This window comes from Labeo rohita, chromosome 2, assembly GCF_022985175.1.
Source record: "Labeo rohita strain BAU-BD-2019 chromosome 2, IGBB_LRoh.1.0, whole genome shotgun sequence".
NCBI lineage: Eukaryota > Metazoa > Chordata > Actinopteri > Cypriniformes > Cyprinidae > Labeo > Labeo rohita.
Genome location: NC_066870.1, coordinates 16,891,797 through 16,913,587, shown reverse-complemented (window position 1 = coordinate 16,913,587; position 21,791 = coordinate 16,891,797). Strand labels below are relative to the sequence as shown.

Sequence of the window (21,791 nt, the reverse complement as noted above, 5' to 3'; positions counted from 1 at the left end):
TAAAAAATAAATATATATTCTTGATGTGTTTGATGTGCTGTTGAAGGAGGCAGACCTAGATCCTTAAGAGTGAGAACGTTGCTGAGGGACATCTTTGAGGCAATCCCAGAAGAGTGAAGAAAATGGGCCACATCAAGCCGGTAATGACAGCATGTGAGAGTAAGACATCTGCCCATTAACAGTGGAGCGGACCTCATAAACATTTAATTGAAGAGCAATGAAGATAAACCACAGGCAGCTATCTTGGGACAAAAACAGGCCTTGGGACATTTTCCAAGGTGAATTCAGACACGCGTTATTGATAGAGCACAGACACATGACGACCACTGAAATTCATCACAGATTTATGTAATCATAGCTGAAAGGGTTCTGGTCATTTGTCTCAGCCTGTCTCAGATCGCCACATAGGCAGAAACCTCTTTCAAAAAGGACAGGTGTCCATAAGTTCCTACAAGAAGTTAAAAGACTGTCAACGGACTGTCCTCCAGTAACCCGGTTATGAAAATACACGTTGAGACACTAATATGTACCCTGTTGAAAAAAACAATATTCACCATCACAAAATTTGTAATGGTTTTACTAATTATAATGGGACTTGTATTGGCTTTAATGGAAAACTGTAATTGACCTTGTTAGTCTCTACTGGTAATTGGTCACTTATATTGGTGGCTTGTTAAAACCAATAAATCCTAATGAAATATATCCCAAAACACACTACACAAAACCACTTTTTAACAATTTTAATGGTTAAAAGTTGATGGTTTATAATGTTTGTAATGGTATTTGTAGTGGAAACCATTAGAATTTTATGTGATGGTTTTTTTTCAGCAGGGAGCACATGATAGGACATTTAAGACAACCTATAGAGGTTCTCCACAGGATTTAATTTGGTGTGGCAATTTGAGGAACCCAAAGGGAGTTGTTTTTTTTTTTTTTCATTTTTCAGTGATTTAGTTTTTAATGAACTATTTAAGTATTTAAATTATTAAATAACACTTGCCATTTTTCCATTTTCATTTGGAATTACCAATATTTTACCAAATCAAACATGCGGGGTGTCAATAATATATTAAAAAGTATTTCTCTTCTATTGATCTAAAGATTTTGAGGCTGAATTTACTAGAGAAATAAACGTGAAATTTTCTATTCAAAAATGTGTTCGCCCTGGTGAAAAATCCAGCATATGCTGGTTAGGTAGGTTTTGATGCTGGTTTAAGCTGCTCCTTTGCTGGTTCATGCTGGTCCTTGACCAGCAACATGACCAGCAAAAACCAGCAAAGGACCAGCTTAGGCCAGCATCAAAACATACCTACCAGCATATGCTGGATTTTCCACCAGGGCGTCCACTTTATTTTTGACCTCACTGTTCATTGGCCTTATGATCTCTTTTGCTACAAAATACTGATTATCTCCACAGTAATAAGTGTTCGAACAGCCTTTAAAATGACTTTAAATCAATTATAATATCTAAATGCAAAGCAACATCCACTGTAAATGAAGTGTGCTTGTTTACATGAATATCTATGTAACTGTGCTGTGTTTCCTGCCGACTACCACAGAGACTGTAAGAGCAAGCATCTCTTTATATGAGAAGAAGAGTTAAATTATTTTACACACACCAAGTTATTAAATATATACATCCATTTGAATGGGTAGGTTGGCTAGTATCGATGCCTGAGCCATGAGGAGCTATGCTAGTCAATACTCCTCTAGTGCCCTCTAGCGATTAGGTGCAATGTAACGGAATGAGGCACGATAGCTGCTACTGACGAACAACTTTTAGTTAATGAATGTTGAAGTAGATTTTATGATTCTAGTGAAATAAAATTAGCCGTTTTGGGTAATTCCCGTTTGAGGGTTTCCGGAATGTTGTCAAGCCTAGTTTCTGTGGACAAATATTGGCAGCAGTAGTCCAATGCCAGCCTGTGCCTGTCACCAGACTCAGCCTCTGGAGGTTTAATGTTTAATCTGTGCTCCGGCTTCCTGCTGCAACCTTTATCAGTCTTGTGTTGACTTTCTGAAGCCGTTTTAGCATAGCCACACTCGCTAACAGCAAACCAGTCTATTCTGACAACAAGGTAAGTGTTTTTGTTTGTCATGGTGGTATTCATGTATTCAGGGTTGATGATTATAATATGTTTTACAGAACAAATGCTTACAAGGGCAAAGTTCAACTTCCTGATCATGACCGTAAATTGTAGTGTATACATGAGTATGTTTATGACTGTACTTGATGCACTTTATAAACAAAAATACGACTTTTAAGAAAACATGCTGAAAATTCCATGCCAGATTTAGTTGCTGCTAAACCAGTGGCATTTTGCTGAATAACCAGTTTTCAAAACACAACACAGGCTGGCAACCAACTGTGCTGATCTTTTCAGCTGGGATATGAAATTAGGATTTGTTTTTATTAAAGGAGAAGTTCACTTGCAGAATGAAAACTCACCCCCATGTCATTTAATATGTTCGTGCCTTACTTTCTTCAGTCGAATAGAAATGAAGGTTTTTGAAGAAAACATTTCAGGATTTTTGTCAATATAGTGGACTATAGATGGTAAAGGTCCAAACTACAGTTTCAATGCAGCTTCAAAGGGCTCTACACAATCCCAGCTGAGTAATAAGGGTCTTATCTAGCAAAACGATTGGTCATTTTCTAAGAAAAATACAAATTGATATACTTTTTACCACAAATGCTCGTCTTGCACTAGCACGTGCAAAGAAAGTCAGACGCTCTTTACAAAACAGGTAAAACAGTGATTTTGGATGATTTTGAAGTTGGAGGAGAAAATGAGATTTTCAGTTAAGTTTTTCACCCTACCCTACCTTTTTGATCTGGAGTACACAGATGAAGAAGTAACGGTGCATTTGCATGGGGCATCAGCATTAATGCTTAATGGGGGGTGTGTCTGAAGCTTGGTGCTGACGTGACCACCATAGCGATAACAGCCAATCACTTTACTTTTCTGGTGTTGCATGAACGTGTCTGCGCTTTGGTATTTGCATAAGGTGATCTGATTGGCTGACGTCTGTGTTGGCACTTGAAAAGTTGTTTGAACAAACATTTTTCAACTTCTGCCACGAGCAATGCCAGTGGTGCGACACAGTGGATGCACAATACAGTTCGGCAACGCATGACGTCACCCATTCAAAGTAAACGAGAAGCGTTAACCTCCACGCCCCGTGTGAATGCTCCGTAACCGCGTGTGACCTTTCCAACATGATAAAACAATCCGTAAAAATGCACATGCGCATCGCAGAGCTAGTGCGAGACAAGCATTTGTGGTTAAAAAGTATATAATTTAGTATTTTTTTAAGAAAAAGACAGATCGTTTTGCTAGATAAGACCCTTAATCCTCGGCTGGGATCAGGTACAGCACTTTGAAGCTGCATTGAAACTGCAGTTTGGACCTTCAACCCACTCAAAGTCCACTATATGGAAAAATTCCCTGGTTTTCCTCAAAAAAAACAATTTTTTTTTGCGACTGAGGAAAGAAAGACATGAACATCTTGGATCACATGGGGGTGAGTAAAATTGTCAGGAAATTTACATTCTGGAAGTGAACTTCTCTTTTAATGATTCTTAGTACTTTTGAGCAATAGGCAGTCATATTTAAAACATGTTTAATTCTTAGTTTGTCTGATATTGTTTTCTAAGATGACTGTGTACAGCTACTAGACCTTGATTTCCTCACCAGCTACAGCAAAATGACAGACATCGGCAGACCATATTTGGATGACATCTCATTCTCACAAAGTGAAGATTTCAACAGAGCACGTGCAGAGGAGGATTTTTCTGAAATTCACAATGATGACAATTCTGAGAACTTAAGCTATTCTCCTCATGAACAAAGCCCTTCAGCCAAGCAGAAGGACAATAAGGATGAGAAGACAAAAAAAAGTTCCTTTTTGAAACCTTTGACTGGTCTGTTTAAAAAACAGAATACGGCTGATTCTGAATCGCTTTCCACATCTTCAGGGGGAATTAAAATACTACCCAACGGCACAAGATGTAGTCCACCTGTTTCTCCATTGCTGGACAGAAAACATTGGGATGTGCTTACTGATGACCTCAAGCCAAACTTCCCCCCCTGGCTCAGCGGGGTACATGTATGACACTCTTGAATCCGAACTAACCAGTATCCATCCAGCAGAGTACTACGCTGAGAAGTTAGAGGTATACAAGTTAAAATACTCCTACTTGAAGTCTTGGCCCGGCCTTTTAAGATTGCTCGGTGGCGTTCAACTTCTATTCGGCGGGATGGTGTTTGCCTGTGTATGTGCTTATATTCAAAGAGACAGTGAGTGGTCCAACTATTACAGGCCAAATTATGGTTTCGCTGGTGTGCAAGGATACCATTACAATGGCCCCTTGACAGCCTTTGTGTTAGTCATTGTTGGACTCTCATGGATACTGACCGTTATCCTGATGGTTTTGGGATTAACAATGTATTACAGAACAATTCTGTTGGATTCTAAATGGTGGCCTCTTACAGAGGCCATTACGAATCTGGTCCTTTCGCTGCTGTACATGGCAGCGGGGATCGTCTACGTGAATGATCTGAATCGTGGTGGGCTTTGCTTCATGACGGTCGGCATCAACCCAGTCGTGTCTGGTCTGTGTCGTGTCGAGGGGGGACAGATCGCTGGGACTTCGTTTATATTCATTAACATGGTCATGTACTTCATAAGCTTCCCGGTGTGCCTTAAAATGTGGCGGCACGAAGCTGCCCGCCGTCAGAGGGAGGCCATGAGAAGTCCGCTGAACACCCAGGTAAGTGCACATTTTAGATTACCTTACCAAAGAGTGGGGTCAGAATGATTTTTTCTAAGAAATTAATATAGCAAGGATGCCTCAAATTAATCAAAGTGCTGTTCTTTTGAACTTTCTATTTATCAGAGAATCCGGCAAAAAAACTATCAGGGGTTTCACAAAACCTGTAAGAGTGTCATTCATCCAGAAAGGTAGTAAGGACATCGAGATTGTTGAATAAAGTCGTTATTTTTGCTTTCTTTGCACACCAAAAGTATTCTCATAGCTTTATAATATTAAGGTCGAACCACTGATGTCACATGAACTATTTTATTGATGTTCTTACTACCTTTCTGGGCCTTGAATGTGGTAGTTGCATTGCTGTCTATGTAGGGTCAGAAAGTTCTCGAATTTCATTAAAAATATCTTAATTCATGTTTCAAAGATGAACGAAGGTCGTACGGGTTTGTAACAGCATGAAAGTGAGTAATTAATGACAGAACTAACACTTTAATGCACCCAAACTTTAGAAAGGTACTGTGCATATTTCATTAATTAGAATAGAAAAGTGATGATCACAGGGTTTTTGCTTCACTTTTAACTACAAATGGCTCTAATGAAATTCCCAATTTGCACAAAATTCTCACTATTGCTATCAAGTTGTACTAATTGTAATGGCTGTTATCTTTCAGTTACAGCAGCAGACTCTGGAATCCGCATCGAATATGGGCAGCTCCTCGACCAGATCCAAGAAAATTTCATTCAGAGATGAAATGGATCAAAGCTCTGTGAATGAGAGGAGACCGGCTTATGTCTCAGAGAGAGCTGAAGAACGGAAGATCTTAACTGGAGCTATTCCAACAGGACACATTCCTAAACCCAGAGTCGTCGCTGATTATATTATGTTAGTATACTTCATGTTTTATTTCTGGTCTAAGAAAAATAAATGATGCAAATGTAACAGATGTTTGTTATATAGAAAGCCTCTTTATACATCTGTAAGTTTTTGTAGGTGGCTATACATGGATTAAAACCAACTGGTCTACATATAAAACAGCCTTAGAAAGGGCTTTTGACAACTTGATGGATAATGTGTCATGTGGTGTTTTTTGATTCATGCTGCTATTTCTGAGTGTTTACTTTGAAATGCATTATTGCCTTAATTGTCTCAATCCTTGATCATCTTTTCATGAAAAATGCACTTAGAAATGGCAAAAGAACTACACTAGGTTTATAGAAGATACCAAATTGAAAAAAGATGGATGTTAATATGAATTAGAATTAGAATAGGTGTCAAAACCGAAGAGAAAATATGAAATGCCACAATATAAAACTATCTTTGTTTTTTTTTTACAGAAAATATCCTGAAATTCGATCAGTAGAGGACAGAGAGCAGTACAAAGCAGTCTTTAATGACCAATACCAGGAGTACAAAGAACTGCACAGGGAGATCGCAGCCACTTTAATGAAGTTTCAGGAATTAGACAGCATGATGAGCCAACTCATCAATAACAGGAGAAGCCCTGAGGTAAGACGTGAGATTGGAGTCATTTACATTGCATCTATATTACCTTTTATTAGACTATTCAAACAAGTTGATACAATTGTTTTTGGTTGTTTATTTAGGAAAATAAGAGAATCAACGACTTACTGATAACATATGATGAAAAAAAGAATGTAAGTCACCTTGAATCACCTTAAAGGGGTCATGACATGAGAAATCTAATTTGCCTTGATCTTTTGGCGTACTATAAGAGGTCGTTGTACCATTAAAGCATCTTGCAAGTTCCATAGCCTAAAACCTCCTCCTCATTCTAAACAAAGCATTTATTTAATCAAGCTCTAAATATGGCTCGTTTTGATCTGAAGTTGCAAGATGACGTCCACCGAGCTACGTCGTTTGCATAAACACTCCCTCTAGAGCAACATATTGTCAAATAATCATTATTTCACCATAGGCTCCGCCCACTGGCATTCAGTCGCTTAATGGCTTGACACTTGATTACGATGAATGTAGTGTCACGTTGCATCAAAAACAAATAGAAATTACAATCACTGCTGCTATCGTCTACACTGGATACAGTATACAGATGTATACGTGTCTGCTTTCTGACAAAGCCCCGTGTGCTTGAGTGTGTTGTCAGTATGACAAATGGAGTGAAAAATGTTCGTTTTTACGTGTTTGGTTTAAACAGCTCGTTTGCGTCTTTATACAGATTAGGGTTGTACTGGTAGATGATTGTATTGTGTATCGACGATACAATCTCCTGCTACTGATGCCTTTGATGTTAGCAGGACAATTATTATTAATTTCCATCAAAATAGACTAGCCGCCCTACTTTAGCAATGCAGTGAGGAGAGCCGCTTCAGAAACATGCGGCGACGTGGCTGGTATAAATACAAGCATTGACGTGTTGCAGAGCCGGCTCCAGGGCACCTCCATCGTAAGGCATTCAAAGGTCTAGGGGGTGCACAAATTACGTTGAGGGGGAAGGGATGTTTTGGGCGGGAAACGTCCAATCTGTGATTGCGTGCAGCTGCAATCGCTTTCTTATGCGTACTGTTTTTTCGGTTTCACTTTCACTTTCGAAATTGATCACATTCAGCAAGGAGGGGAGAGATGGAAAAGAGGGGCACAGTAACTCATTTTGGGGGGGCACGGCTCGTGCAGACATGTGCAGTGTAAATAAATAGCAAGAGATTTATTCATCATACAGTGTATGTATTCACTCATGGTACCGGGAGTGTTTTTTTAAAGTGCATAAAGTCGTGCTAGACTAGGCTTGGCTAGTCAGTGATGTTCTTTGATAATGTAAATGTTCTTCGCTCATTTTCTGTAGCTGCTTTTTGAATAACTAGGGAAATGTAAATATTAGTAACTTACAATGTTTCTATTAAAATGTTGTCATGTTAAACACAAATTAAGTCATATTTAAAACATTAGGCTCTTAGCCTTATGCTGGTTTTGGTTCGCTTTCAGGCAATGAAACTAAGTAAATAAATAATTAAATAAATTGGCACGATAATATCGTGTATCGGTGATCTCACAGGCTGACGATAGGACGATGTGAAAACTGAGCATGTTGCCCAACACTAGTACAGATATCAGAAGGTTCATAAAGGAACAAGTGGATAGTTTATTTTAATGGCATCGTGTCAGATGATTGTTCAGACTTTGAAGGATGTTGTTTTGTAAATGAGGCACAATGTCATGGGGAGTTCACAAAGAACATCTGTTGAAAGATTAAGCGGTACTAGATCTGGTGGCAGCTGCAAACTGTAAGTAAATTATTTCATAATGCTTTGTCTGGAAATGAGTGTTTTATTTTGATTATGTTGTCAAAACACTCACATGCAATAGCAAGGGGCGGAGCATTGATACTGTTTCCTATGCAATGACGTTAGCCAATCATAACAGTGGCGGATTACTGACTGAAGTCTTAAAGGACACACATCTTGAAGGACGATCCCAGGGACAATTAGGACAATTTTGAAGTGAAAATGGGATGGGAGTTTTTTGACATACCCTAACTGTATTAATCTGGAGTACACAGAGTTCGCATGAGCATCACAGAGAGTAGACAAGACAAGCATTTGAGGTTAAAAAGTATATAAATGTTTCTTTCTTTTTTTTTTTTTTTTTAGAAAATAATCAATTGTTTTGCTAGATAAGACCCTCCTTCTGGCTGGGATCAATTAGAGCCCTGTGAAGCTGCATTGAAACTGTATTTTGGAAGTTCAAACTCACAGGCACCATAGAAGTCCACTATATGGAGAAAAATTCTAGAATATTTTCCTCTAGAAACATAATTTCTTTACGAAGAAAGAAAGACATAAACATCTTGGAGGACAAGGGAGTGTGTATAAATTATCTGTAAATATCTGTTCTGGAAGTGAACTTCGCCTTTAAAACAGGTCGTTTTAGACAGGGTCAGAATGAGGGTTGGAAATAATCATTTTTCCACGTATTTCTGTTTTTTTGTGCCAAAAAGCTTTATTAACATTATAATTAAACCTCAAGGAACATATTAAAATAATAAAAAAAGAAAATTATGTCATGACCCCTTTAAACTGCTACAAAAACTAAGATAAAAGATTATTATTATTATTCTTTAATGTTATTCATTTTAATTTCATATGTGCTTCCTCAAGGACCCATACTTTCTGGAGAAGAAGGAACGATGTGAATATCTGAAAGGAAAACTAAGCCACATCAAGATGAGGATTCGTGATTTTGATCAAAATTTCATTGCAAACAACAGCAATTACTAATATATATCTACTAATACTAATACATATATGTATATATTTTATTGTATAATTATTGTGGTGTTTTTTAAATTACACATCACTGTAAAAAAGAAATGGCAATTTGGCTTAAGTTATTCTATAAACTTTACTTACACAAATCACTTTTTTTTTTTATATTTGCAGTATTACACTTAAACTATTTTTATAACAGTTTAAAATTGTAATTATATATATATATGTTTTTAAAAAGAAACGGATTACAAAATGGCCATACTTTAACTGAAACAAAAACAAGTGAAATCAGACTTAGAGACTATAGCTTTAAAGCTCTTTGAAACATTAACAATCATTAACAGGACTCCAGCGTCCTGTTCATGTTAACTTTCGACCTACTGAAGAGCCAGTAAGGCTGACTGTGTCAGTAGCAACGTGTTGGATCGGGTTTACAGTTTCAGGCCCGGGTCTTTCACACAGTCACCATGAGCAGCAGCTGTCACAGGTGTTCACATCAAACGGATAAACTCAAACATTAAACAACGCTTGACAGAAAACTGTCAAGCTTAGAAAAGCAGGACCAAGGCAAACAAGGAAAAGCCCACTGGCTGGTGTGTTTCGGTAAGTTACGTAATGTTTTATGTAACATTTATTTACCACAAAATGATAGACTTTTTATAATGGACTGTAGTCAACGCAAGTGCAAAACTCTTGGTATGTTGAAGTACTTTTTGAATCTTTCTATGTCAGATCGTACCAGTGACAATGATTCATGTGATTGTAGCTGTCAGAAATCACGTGAGATGTTGTGACAGCTATATGCTTAGATCTAAAATAACAGCTGTTTTTTTAAAAAGTTGTAAAATTGTATTCATCAAAAACATAAAAATACTTGAAAAAAATATTTTTTTCTTTATTCTTGAATAGCTGTCCCATCGACATGCACCTGTGAGGCTGTATGAAGCTTGCTAGGTTGATTTTCAGCTCTTGAATTATTTATTCACTCTTTTCAAGTTACCACAGGTGTGCAGCTCACCCTCTCTCTAAAGCATAATTAACTAAGAGGATACGGTATTAGAAATATTCCTGTTAGCAGTGCATCTCTTCACCTCTTTTATTCACATATAATGGCTGTATATTGCACTTGGGGGACGCAATAGAAATGTGAGGAAGAAAACTTACAGCATGGAAACCCCCAATGACTGCATCTGCTCATGTTTCTCTGAATTATTCAGAGCATCTCGACTGAATTGCAGTGGCCTGATGAAGGGAATGATGTTTAAGGCTGGACTCTACCAGAGTGAGAATGTTGTTTGTGCTATGAAGGGGTGTGTTGTGTCTTTATTATACAGTTACATCAGAACTCTGAGGAGTTGTGCACTAACAATTGTATGTTTGCAATTCCAGGGAACTAATGTAGTGATAAGATGTATAGTTTGAATGCATTATTTGAAATAGTGCTGATATACAGTCCAACGCCAGTGTGATTTTCATGGTTTCTGTCATGTGAGTTTGCACATTGAAAATTGCCAGTTTGTGTTTTGGTGACGGAGGTTACATTTCTGCAGGTTACACTAGTAATTGGACAAGTGGTCGTCTTTATGAGTGAGTCATCAAGTCATTTCAAACTCACAAATTAATTCAGGAACAAAACACACATTTGTTTTTATGAGTGAGTCATTGAATCAATCACTGAACTGATTCGTTCAGAAACACTGACTAATTCAGAAAGGCTGTGTATTGCTCTGTAGACACAATGATTAATTATGCTTAGTCTTCTTGTGAAATAGTTTTATTCGCATAGAAAAAAATAGACAAAATGTTATATAAAGCAATATCATTCGCAGTTGTGGCAGTCTTAATGTATTGTGGATTTTATTGGAATGCTGTATTGACCATTCAGAAGTAATGAATGGACATCAGAACTATTATTTCTATATACACTGCTGTTCAAAAGTTTTAAAATGTTTTTTTAAGAGGTCTTTCTACTCATCAAGGCTGCGTTTATGTAATTAAAAATACAGAACAAACAGTAATATTGTAAAATATTATTGCAATTTAAAATAGTTATTTTCTAGTTTAATATACTTTAAAATATCATTTATTTCTGTGATGCAGAGCTGAATTTTCAGCATCATTACTCCAGTCTTCAGTGTCAAATTATCATTTAGAAATCTATTCTAATAGGTTGATTTATTATCAATGTTGGAAACAGTTTGTCACATATCATGCGAAGAAGGGGCGAATGAAGACGAAGGTCAAAGATAAAGTCTATAATCCACAGGAAAAGTCCAAAGCAGGTAAATCCACAACTGGAGGGTAGAAACAAACATGTACACATTGACGAGACCGAACACAAACACTTAAATAGACAGGATAATGAGGGAGAAACCAACTCAAACAGTCCACAGGGGTGTGACACAGTTGTGCTGCATTTATTCAAAATAGAAATATTTTTACAATATACACTACCATTCAAAATTTGTTTTTTTTTCTTTCTTTCTTAAGAAAAATTAATGCTTTTATTTAGCAAGGATCTGTTAAATTGATTTTTTTAAAAAAAGTGATAGTAAAGACTTAAATTGTTAGAACATTTTTTGAATTTTTTTGAATACATTTTGAATAAATGCTATAATTTTAAACTTTTTTTCATCAAAGAATCCTGAAAAAATCACAGGTTCCAAAAAAAAAAAATTAAGCAGCATGACTGTTACCAACATTGATAATAAATCAGCATATTAAAATGATTTCTGCGACACTGAAGTACTGATGCTGAAAATTCAGCTTTGCATCACAGAACTATATTAAAATAGAAAAATGTTATTTTAAATTACAGTAATATTTCATAATATTACTTTTTTCTGTCATTTTGATCAAATAAATGGAATTTTGATGAGCATAAGACACTTTAAAAAAAACATAATCTTACTGATCCCAAACTTTTGAACGGCAGTATATGTATTTTTAAAATCATTATTAGATGTATAATTGAGACTATATGGGTGTTAATTGAGGGCAGCACATGAGTGTGTTATTTTAGTAATTATATATACTGTTATAGGTTTTATTATTATTTTGAATGAGCTATTTATTTTTTCCATTTGCATCTTAATTTGTGAAAAACTGAGTAATTTTGCTGTGTGCTTTTGTCTTTATCTCTCTAATTTTATTATTTTACTAGTTAGCTATATTTTATTTATTCATATTTTAATGTTAGTAAGTTTAATACTTCAATTTAAACACATTTAGTTGTCAATGTAACATTTAAAATTTTTAAGTTTTAGGTTTTCGTATTTATATCTTATGTATATATATTTTTTTAATTAGATTTCAACTGTATTTCAATTTAATTATGATTTTAATAGTTTTTATTTTTTGTTTTTTAATATCAATAAATGTCTTTTCACTGCTATTATAACAGAACTATATTTGTCTATTTCATTTTTAATGATTAAAACTTAAAACTAATGACAGCTCTTTGTCTGAAAATGAAATATGGTTTTGGTTTCAGAAAGCTATATCTGTTCCCAGATGATCTCATGATCTAAATTTGATCTCATTTCTTTTTTCAGATTCCCTCATGAATCATGTATGAAACACAGCAGTATGACAGTCCACCGCAGTACAGTCCACACTACACTGCCCCATCAAATATGTACACATCCCGAAGTTTCTACTCTCAGAGAAGCGAGTATGGCTTATACTCTTCAGTACCTGATGCTCCTCAAACGGAGGGAAACCCTCAGCATTTCTACAGATGGTTCTCACCGCCTGGTATCGTGAAAACTATGGAGGGACTGACCGCTCTGCTTTGTTTCGTTATTTTCGCCTGTGTCGCTTCCACTCTAGTTTGGGATATGCACGGCTACGAGAGCAGCATCGGGGCCTACATTGCCGGATCTGGGAGCTATGGGACGGGGTCTGGGTACTATGGAGGAACCTACGGCTATCAGAGCTCTTACATGACACCCTACTCAGCAAAGTCAGTTATGATCTCCATGGCAGCCCTTAATTTCGTAGTATCTTTGGCCATCCTAGTGCTCAGTTTCTCTAAGACTTGGTGTGTGCGTGGGAAAACGTTTTTCCTGACTGTTTTAGTGGTGGATGTGATTCTGGCGATTCTTCAGTGTGTTATAAACATCATATTCGTGATTGGGGTGAATCCCATGGCCCAGAGTTCACAAAGCATCATGTACAACCCCATCTTGATGATGTGTCAGACCTCATTAGGGACTCCCAGCTTCAGCGCTGGAGCCGGCACGGGCTTCCCGGGTGCATTTCCGACCTTTAATCGATATCTCTATCACTACTGCTACATGGATCCTGAGGAGGTCAGTATGGCAAGACATACTTCTTTTAAAGGAGAAGTTCACTTCCAGAACAAAAATGTACAGATAATATCTTGTCTAGCTCTGCGATGCACATGAATGCTCTGTGTAATCTGGGTCAAAACTGTTAGGGTATGTCGAAAACTCCCATCTCATTTTCTTCTCCAACTTTAAAATCGTCCTACATCTGCAGTTTTATCTTTTATTGTGAAGGGAGTGTGACCTTCTTTGCATTTTCACTTTGTGAACACTGGGTTGGTACTTCTACATTCGATGTATGACAATTTTAAAGTTGGAGGAGAAAATGAAATGGGAGTTTGTCAACATACCCTAACTGTATTGACCCGGATTACCCAGTTTGCATGCGAATCGCAGAGCTAGACAAGACGAGCATTTGAGGTTAAAAAGTACATCAATTTTTTCTTTTTTTTAGAAAATGGCTGATCGTTTCACTAGATAAGACCCTTATTCCTTGGCTGGGATTGTTTAGAGCTCTTTGAGGCTGCATTTAAACTGCATTTTAGATGTTTAGGAACCTAAAGTTTTTTGGTGGCATTCCTGCAAAAACCTTTATTTCTAAGAGTGTAATTCTCACTTCTAATTGGTGTTTTCTTCTTCATTTTAGGCTGTGGCTCTGGTTTGTGGGCTGTTTGTCATGATTGCTCTGATTATTGCAGCCTATTTTGCCTATAAAACTCGAAGTAAAATATGGCGTCATGGCAAACCTAATACCTACTGGGAGGAACCACCTGTCCTCAGAATAGACAGGAGCCAGAATTCACAACACTGGGTGAGTTTGGAAGTGCCAGTTCAGAATTACTGAGGCCATTGCTATTGAAATTAAAATTTTCTGCGATATATACATATATGCTTACCAAGAACATCTATATTTAGTACAAAAGCATATATATCAGCTGCAGTCTACACTTACTTCAAAAGCATATATATCAACAGCAGTGACATTGTGAAATATTGTTGCAACAACAAAAAGTTTTTTAATATATTTAAAATGTTATTATATTCCTGTGATGGCAAAGCTGCATTTTCAGCATCATTACACCAGTCTTCAGTGTCATGTGATCCTTTCAGAAATCATTCTAATATGCTGATTTGCTGCTCAAGATTCATTTATTACATTTTCAAACCTCTGCAAAAATCCAAACTAATCACATTTGTAACCAAACTTTTAATACCAGATCTCATGCTTTCATTACAGTTATATATATTTTTACTCCACAAAATTATTTCAAAACACAAGATTTTTGTACTATGTAATGACAACATTACAGTATGATCTTCTTTTAGTTTAGTACTTTTAACACCCAATTTAACAACAAACAATGTATGTTTGTTGTCAGCCATGTTGCTGAATTAAAGTTGTTACAGTTATACAGGCTACTGTATTGTAATACTGTCTGTCCAGTGAAGCATTTTGTTGCCAATACATGAACTCTTCTCACTGTACCATATCCCTGAGTCTGAATTGTCAGGGTGACTTACTGTAAATTGCTGGTCTCTACTATGAAGGGCTTGTTAGGACCTGAGCACCGATGGTCCGAGGACCCAATTCGAATTGCTCAGTTTCTTCTTTTTCAAAATAAATAACATTTTTGAGGGCCCAAACATGCTTGAAAACTCATGAAACTTTGCACACACGCCAAAACTGGTAAAAATGTACATCTGATATGGGTTTCAGAAGTAGGTGTGTCAAAATGGCTCAATAGCGCAACCTATAAAATTTCAACAAAGTGCCCCTCAAGCTACATTTCACGTACATATACGAAATTCTGAATGCACTTGTAAGCACACCAATACCTACAAAACAATCCCCTGTTATTTTGAATTTTTAAGTTTTGTGCTGTTTATGCCATTTTCAGGCATGTATTTAAACGAACCCCTCCTAGAGATTTATACAGATCAACACCAAATTTGGTCAGTGTAAGCTAAAGCCCTTTGTGACATTAAAATGTGAAGATCTTGAGTTTACATTGAAGGGTGTGTCCGCAGCGGCCTGACAAAATTTCGATGTTTCGCCATGAACCAGGAAGTTGTTATAATTCAGGCATACAATATCCGATCTGCACCAAAATTCACGTTCATACATGCCCATGCTTATATTGAGTTGTAGTCATAGTTGCACCTGCTGGCAACAGGAAGTGACATGTTTTATGCTCTAACTCCTCCTAGAGATTTAATGACATTAACATTATATTTGGTCAGTCTACTCTAAAGGCCTTTGCGATGTGAAGTTGCGAAGATCTTGAGTTTTTATTAAAGGGTGTGTCTGTGGTGGCCTGACAAAGTTCGATGTTTCACCATAGAAAAGGAAGTTGTTATATCTCAGCCATACAATGTGCAATCTGCCCCAAACTTCACACATTCGATAAGAGTCCTGGCCTGAACACATCTAAAGGCAAAAATACTGTTATAATCATAGCACCACCTGCTGGCAACAGGAAATGGCTTGTTTTACACAAACTTAAACATGCAATTTCCAGTCTGCACATATACATGCCAATATTCAGTTCAACTTTCAACTTTTCAATAACCTTTCAAACATTTCTCAAACGTTTTACCATTTTCAGCTGACCCTTTGCAAAAGGTCAAAATGTTTGAGAAATGCATTTTGATGAGCCTTTGTGATATTAGTATCACAAGTTTTGAAAATGTAAAACTTGCTTATAAAAACTGCACCAAAAAGATTATTATTTTTTTTCTGTGGCAATATGTTTTGAGGAGGTTTTGCGAAATGAAACTAGAGGCCACATTATTTCAATTTATTGTAGCCTAAACCTGTGACACCAGTGCTGTATAATGAAATCATTCATATGATCGGAACTGTTTTTGGGTTAATCATTCATAGATTTACAATGATTCTGAAGTGAATTGCTCACTTCACAATTATCGATACTGAATAAAGGTCAGTTAACAAACTGAGTCCTCTCGACAGTCTCAGATAACTTCCACTGAAGTTACTATATAGATGATTTATCTTGTTGTTTTTATAGATGCAGATAACAGCTTATGCAATCACTAATATTTTCTCATCCATATGTAAATTTGCTTTAGCTAAGTTACAGTTTATAAAAAATAGCATCATGTGTAATTATCAGAAATAGCTATAGTATACAAAGTCAACAAAATAACAGCAGTTTTATTTATTAGGCCTTAAAAACTCCTTTTGCTCTCTGTAAGGAGTTTATTTTATTTGGTTAACTGTGAGGTGACACTCTGAATTCCTGGACTATGCAGTGACTTTCCTGGAAGTGACTCAGATGTTGTTTGTTGTTGTTAAGACAATACACAGGCATTTCTGAACAGGCAGTGCCATGTGCAGCTCTCATCAAATGTGCATCCTGAAAGCTAAAATAATTACAGTTCATTAGAGGAAGTCATGCATGTGCATGAGGGTGGGATAATTGTGTTGTGGCGGATTTACAGCTTCTTGGTATATTATAGGATATAGAACTGCTCAAGTGGTCTCTTCAGATACAGCATTGTTCAGAGAAATCTGTGATGGTATCTCTGATTGTCCTCCGGTCTGGTCTACTTTCCCATCAGGTCATTCTGCGGTAGTTTTAGTGTCAGACCCAAATAGATTCATTACCTGTTGTTCTGTGGTTCTCCTGCTCTATTAACACTTGTACACGGTCTGTTTCAGCAAAGCACTCAATACACCCCCACTGTGGTTTTATCGGAAAAGACTGCCCCTCACCTGAAAGCAGAGAACAGCTTCACCTCTTACACTGAGGGAACAGTGAGCGTCTACAGCGAGGGTGCATACAAAAGCAACGTGTGAGTCCGTCTTTCCGAGTATGTTCAGGACTAGAAATTCTTAGAAGTACAAATGCACACTAGCTTTTCATTGCACTTTGCTTTAAAGGTATTCTGAGAACGTGAACGGTTGCTCTTCAGAGAATCGGTGGATGAGCTCCAGCCCTGTGGAGGAAGTTGAAGTGGAGAGCAGCTCGGTGCAGGAGAAACCTGTGACGTATGAGGTTGAGGATGTGCTCTGTGAGATGGGCTATATTACTGCTGGAGATTCGGCCACTGAATTAGACACATATGAGTTGGAGGAGTGAGTTTCTTATATGTTGTTCTGCTCGAAAAGACAATCTGTTTTTCTATTACTGTGTTCTGAAAGCAAGATAGTTACTTGTTTTTTTTCCTGCTACAGCTCTTATTCAGAAATTACAACTGATGAACAGCGCAGACAGTACAAGAAACAGTTTGATATCTCCCTCGCTGAATATAAGAACCTCTGTGCAGAAATGGATGATATCAGTGATCAAATGAATGAACTGAGCCGAGAGCTGGACACCCTACATGAGGACTCCACCAAGTTCCAGGTAGATATCAAAACCAATAAAGTTAACAAAGACCATCGTTCATCTTCGGAACACAAATTAAGAAAATTTTGATGAATTTGAGAGCAATCCGACGCTACTTGTACTCCTACGTGTACTTCGGTTTAAAAAGGTAGGGTAGGGTAAAAAAATGGTTTTATCCTCCAACTTTAAAATCACTGTTTTACCTTTTTTTGGTAAAGGGCGTTTGACTCTCTTTCTACGTTTGCTTTGTAAACACTGAATCGGTACTTCCATCTACATCACGTGTGACCTTTCCAACGTGATTACGCAATGCGTGAGGTCGGGCTAGCGCAAGATGAGCATTTGTGGTTAACAAGTATATAAATTCGATTTTTTTTTTGAAAATGACAGATCGCTAGTTAAGACCCTTATTCTTTGGCTGGGATCGTGTAGAGCCCTTTGAAGCTGCATTGAAACTGCAATTTGGACCTTCAAGCCGTTGATCCCCATTGAAGTCCGCTATATGGAGAAAAATCCTGGAATGTTTTCCTCAGAAACTTAAATTTCTTTTCAAGTGAAGAAAGAAAGACTGGAACATCTTGGATGACATCGGGGTGAGTAAATTATAAGGACATTTTTATTGTGCAAGTGAACTAATCCTTTAATTTTATGAAGCTATGAGAATACTAGTCTCAGCCTCAGACGTCACACACACGGAACGTTAGCTAAACGTCTAGGAGTTTTGAAGTCATCATCGGATTGGGTAGATTATACAGGATTTCCAGGAAGGCGTGTGTGTCGTGTTCTTCAACGTGCTGCCTGGAAACAAAAAGGCCTTGGCGCCAAATCCCTCACGAAAGAAGAAAGCTGTCATGTTTACAACTGTGACAATGAGTGCTTATCAGGATCAACTAAATGCTGGAAACTGCATTTCAAAAATATGTGAAAAATTTTAAGTTCGGGGGATAGGATCTTTAAAATATGTTTTACACCAAATATGCCAAATATGTTTCCATGCCCCTAAACATGACACGGCACAAAACAAAAGGTCCTTTCTGGACCTTGAACGCGTCAGTTGCATTGCTGTCTATGCAGGGTCAGAAAGCTCTCAGATTTCATTAAAAATATTTTAATTTGTGTTCTAAAGATGAATGAAGGTCTTACGGGTTTGGAATGACATGAGGGTGAGTAATTAATGACAGAATTGTCATTTTTGGGTGAACTACCCATTTAAAACGACCCATATATGTATTTGTTGTATCACAGGCTGTAGCTGATGAATTTAATCGACTCAAGGATCTGAAGCGGGTAAGAAAATAAGTTTTCATAAAGATTGATTTTTATCGATCAGTATTAGCCCTAAAAGTCTAAATCAGTCACTATAGTCATTTCACATTTTTGTCTGTCAATTCCTAATGCCTATTTTTATTCCCCAGTCTCCAGAATACCAGGCTAAGAAGATCCGGTGTAAAAAACTGAGGCAGGAGCTGTGTCATATCAAGCAACTGGTGAAAAATTATGATAGAGGCTTTACAAGGAGAGCGACGACAAATATTGCTGATCCTCAGGATTTCTTTGTCTAAAACTGTACATGTGTGTTACTGTTTGTCTAGACTTCTACAATCTGTGTCTGTAATGTTGCAAGAGTTGTAAATATGTTTGATTTTCCTGTAAAACAATCTCTTTATAGTTTGTATATAAAAACTCCACAAAAAGCTCTCACAAATACACAAGTCAATGTATGATACTTTTGTTTAATCAAGCTGTCATACACAAGTATTTAAAAAGACAAAGATATTAAAATGAAAACTGTACATGTCGCCGTTTTGATGCGCTTATGTATATTAGACCGCCTGAACCGTTTCGAGGCCTAAATATGAGGTAATATTAGTCATTCACATGTATGATAAGGCTAGAAAACGTACATCTCACAACAAGAGCCAAATACAACATGCTGTCACCTGTGAAACGTCACACCAGAGCACTGCTCCACGAAAGACAAAACAGGCAGTGCCAGTTTCTTAGCAAAAACGGCCAAACATAACAGACAGATAGATCCAATCACTCCTCTTTAGTGTAAAGTGAGCAGCTCAAGTGTGCTGATAAATTTAAAAACGTTGACCCAGCCGTGAATGACTGAAAGTCGTTTTGAGTCTGAATAGACTGTAGAGGTATTTCTTTTGGTCGACATAGATAATGTGACTTTACTACCAGTTTAGCATTAACCGGTAAGTATGAAAAAAACAATCAAACAAGAAAAGTAGAATAGAAACCAGACAGTCTTTTGCATGTGGATGAACACAACTTGCATGAAGAAAGTTGGTTTTTCATCTGGGGGGAAAAAAAAAAAAAACATGACTATTTTATTTGTCATCTATCTCAAATTCAGTGTGCATTAAAAATGAATCATTCGTGTACCTTAACTCAAAGTACAAATAGAGTCCGCAAATCATTTGTCAAATGGTTATTTCACAAACACCACTTTTGCAAATTTCAATTTCTCCTCATAGAAATGCATTAGCATACGAGCTAAAAATACAAGCCAAGTAGTTATCATTGGCAAAACAAATGCCTAAGTCCCAATTCTGACTGTTTCGGTTTGGTTTGTTTGGGTTTTTGGATGTCATCATGTCTACTTCCTCCTCCTTCAGGCTTTGTGGTACACAAGGACAGGGCAGAGCAGAATATGAGGGGGACTTGATTTCCTGCTGCCTCCAGGGACAGTCCAAAGTGACTTTCATGTTCACACCCAACTGACAAAGCTTGTTGTTTAGGGTTTTAACCAATTTCCACTTTATTACTCGCTATGAAACTGTACCTTACATCTTACCTTTGGCTAGCAGACAACCAATATTTCTCAAGTCATTTTAAAAAAAATGCTTCAGGGCCTCGTAAAACAGTTCACACAGAGCATCAATCAAGCCTTCTGCCATGTACTACTGAATTCGCCATGACCCTGTATGCATTAGGTGATACTGTGAATGTCAGATGTGAATGTGTGCTTGAACAAAACAAAATCACACTGAGATCCTCACTAGTTTGCAGTTTAGAGACGTTCAGACTGGTTTTGTGGTCACGCCTGATGATGGTTATTGTCCGGGAGCATACGGCCAACTGATGGAGCTGCCAGACAGCTGCATGTCACGGATGAGCGTCTCGATGGGCGTTTTGCCCACGAGGCGCATGAAGAAGAGCTGAGAAATGAGGCTGGCGGGCACGGCCCTTAGAGCGGGCAATCGCAGTAGGAGCCGTCCAAAGCGCTGGGGCTGGCCGGGGTACTGCATGCGCTCGTACTCGGTCAGGGCCACCTGAGCTTTTTCCTGCAGGCTTTCCACATGAGCCGGGTCTGTCAGCCCACACGCATCTAAACAAACCAACAAACAAAACAACACCAAATATTCATTACAGGTATGAAACTAGACTCCCACTAACTCAACTGGTAAAGCACGATGCTAGCAATGCCAAGGTCATGGCAGGGCTCAACAATAAAGATGAACCGCTGGCTCGAGTCAAGTTGCTGAAAGTCATTCATTTCCAACAGAAAGTAAAATGAGAGGTACATGGAAGTTGTGTGGAATTTTCAGAATAAAATCTGATCAAAACTAGGACTGTGAGGTGAAATCTGACATTTTTTGGACTGAAGCATTAATCTTAAAATACTATTTCTGTAAAATAGGTGGTAATGAATACTTATGGTAATTCGATAATTTGCGCTTCTCAGAACTATAAGTAATTTTGCAACTACATGTCAACTACCAGTCATCAACACACTTTCTGACTAATAATTTATTCTACTAACCCTGATCTTAACCTAACAGTCTATTAATACTAGGGCTGTCTCGATTCAATTCCAGTAATCACTTATTTAAATCCTCGACTGTATTTTTATACCGGAAGTGATGCTTTCCACAGACGAGAACCCATTATACGCATTATCAGACCATTTTCCAAGGCTGCGTGATACATAAATCCATTTAAAATCATAATAAAGCATTATGCTATTGTGAATTCACAAATGGTACAATTAAATAAATATATGCAGTGGAGGTTCAATATATTCTTAATTATTTACGCGTGTAGGTTGTGTACGTGCGTGTCAGAGTGGCTCCATCATGTACACGTGTGGAGTGTCTCTGTGCATATTAATGAGAATTT

General features: G+C 37.4%; 2 protein-coding genes across 4 annotated transcripts in view; one reads left to right on the top strand and one right to left on the bottom strand.

The window, feature by feature from the left end:
• The window catches only part of nr2f6a (nuclear receptor subfamily 2, group F, member 6a), a 152,415-nt gene that overhangs the window by 120,017 nt on the left and 10,607 nt on the right, over positions 1 to 21,791 (bottom strand). For 2 of the 3 annotated variants that reach the window (XM_051132044.1, XM_051132055.1), the window contains exon 5: positions 19,275 to 21,000. In XM_051132044.1, coding sequence (XP_050988001.1) covers positions 20,726 to 21,000 — 275 coding nt within the window. In that variant the 3' untranslated portion in view covers positions 19,275 to 20,725. Of the gene's footprint in view, positions 1 to 19,274; positions 21,001 to 21,791 lie in introns of those variants that run through there. The other variant, XR_007829452.1, reaches the window with a different exon arrangement.
• On the top strand, positions 1,730 to 19,353 carry zgc:154006 (uncharacterized protein LOC563016 homolog). Its single transcript, XM_051130124.1, is given in 14 exon segments — positions 1,730 to 2,078; positions 3,659 to 4,059; positions 4,061 to 4,774; positions 5,446 to 5,657; positions 6,110 to 6,281; positions 6,380 to 6,430; positions 8,906 to 9,022; positions 12,583 to 13,329; positions 13,952 to 14,116; positions 16,988 to 17,121; positions 17,210 to 17,404; positions 17,504 to 17,675; positions 18,903 to 18,944; positions 19,073 to 19,353. Coding segments are annotated over 13 exon segments (3,219 nt in total). The 5' UTR covers positions 1,730 to 2,078; positions 3,659 to 3,708; the 3' UTR covers positions 19,220 to 19,353.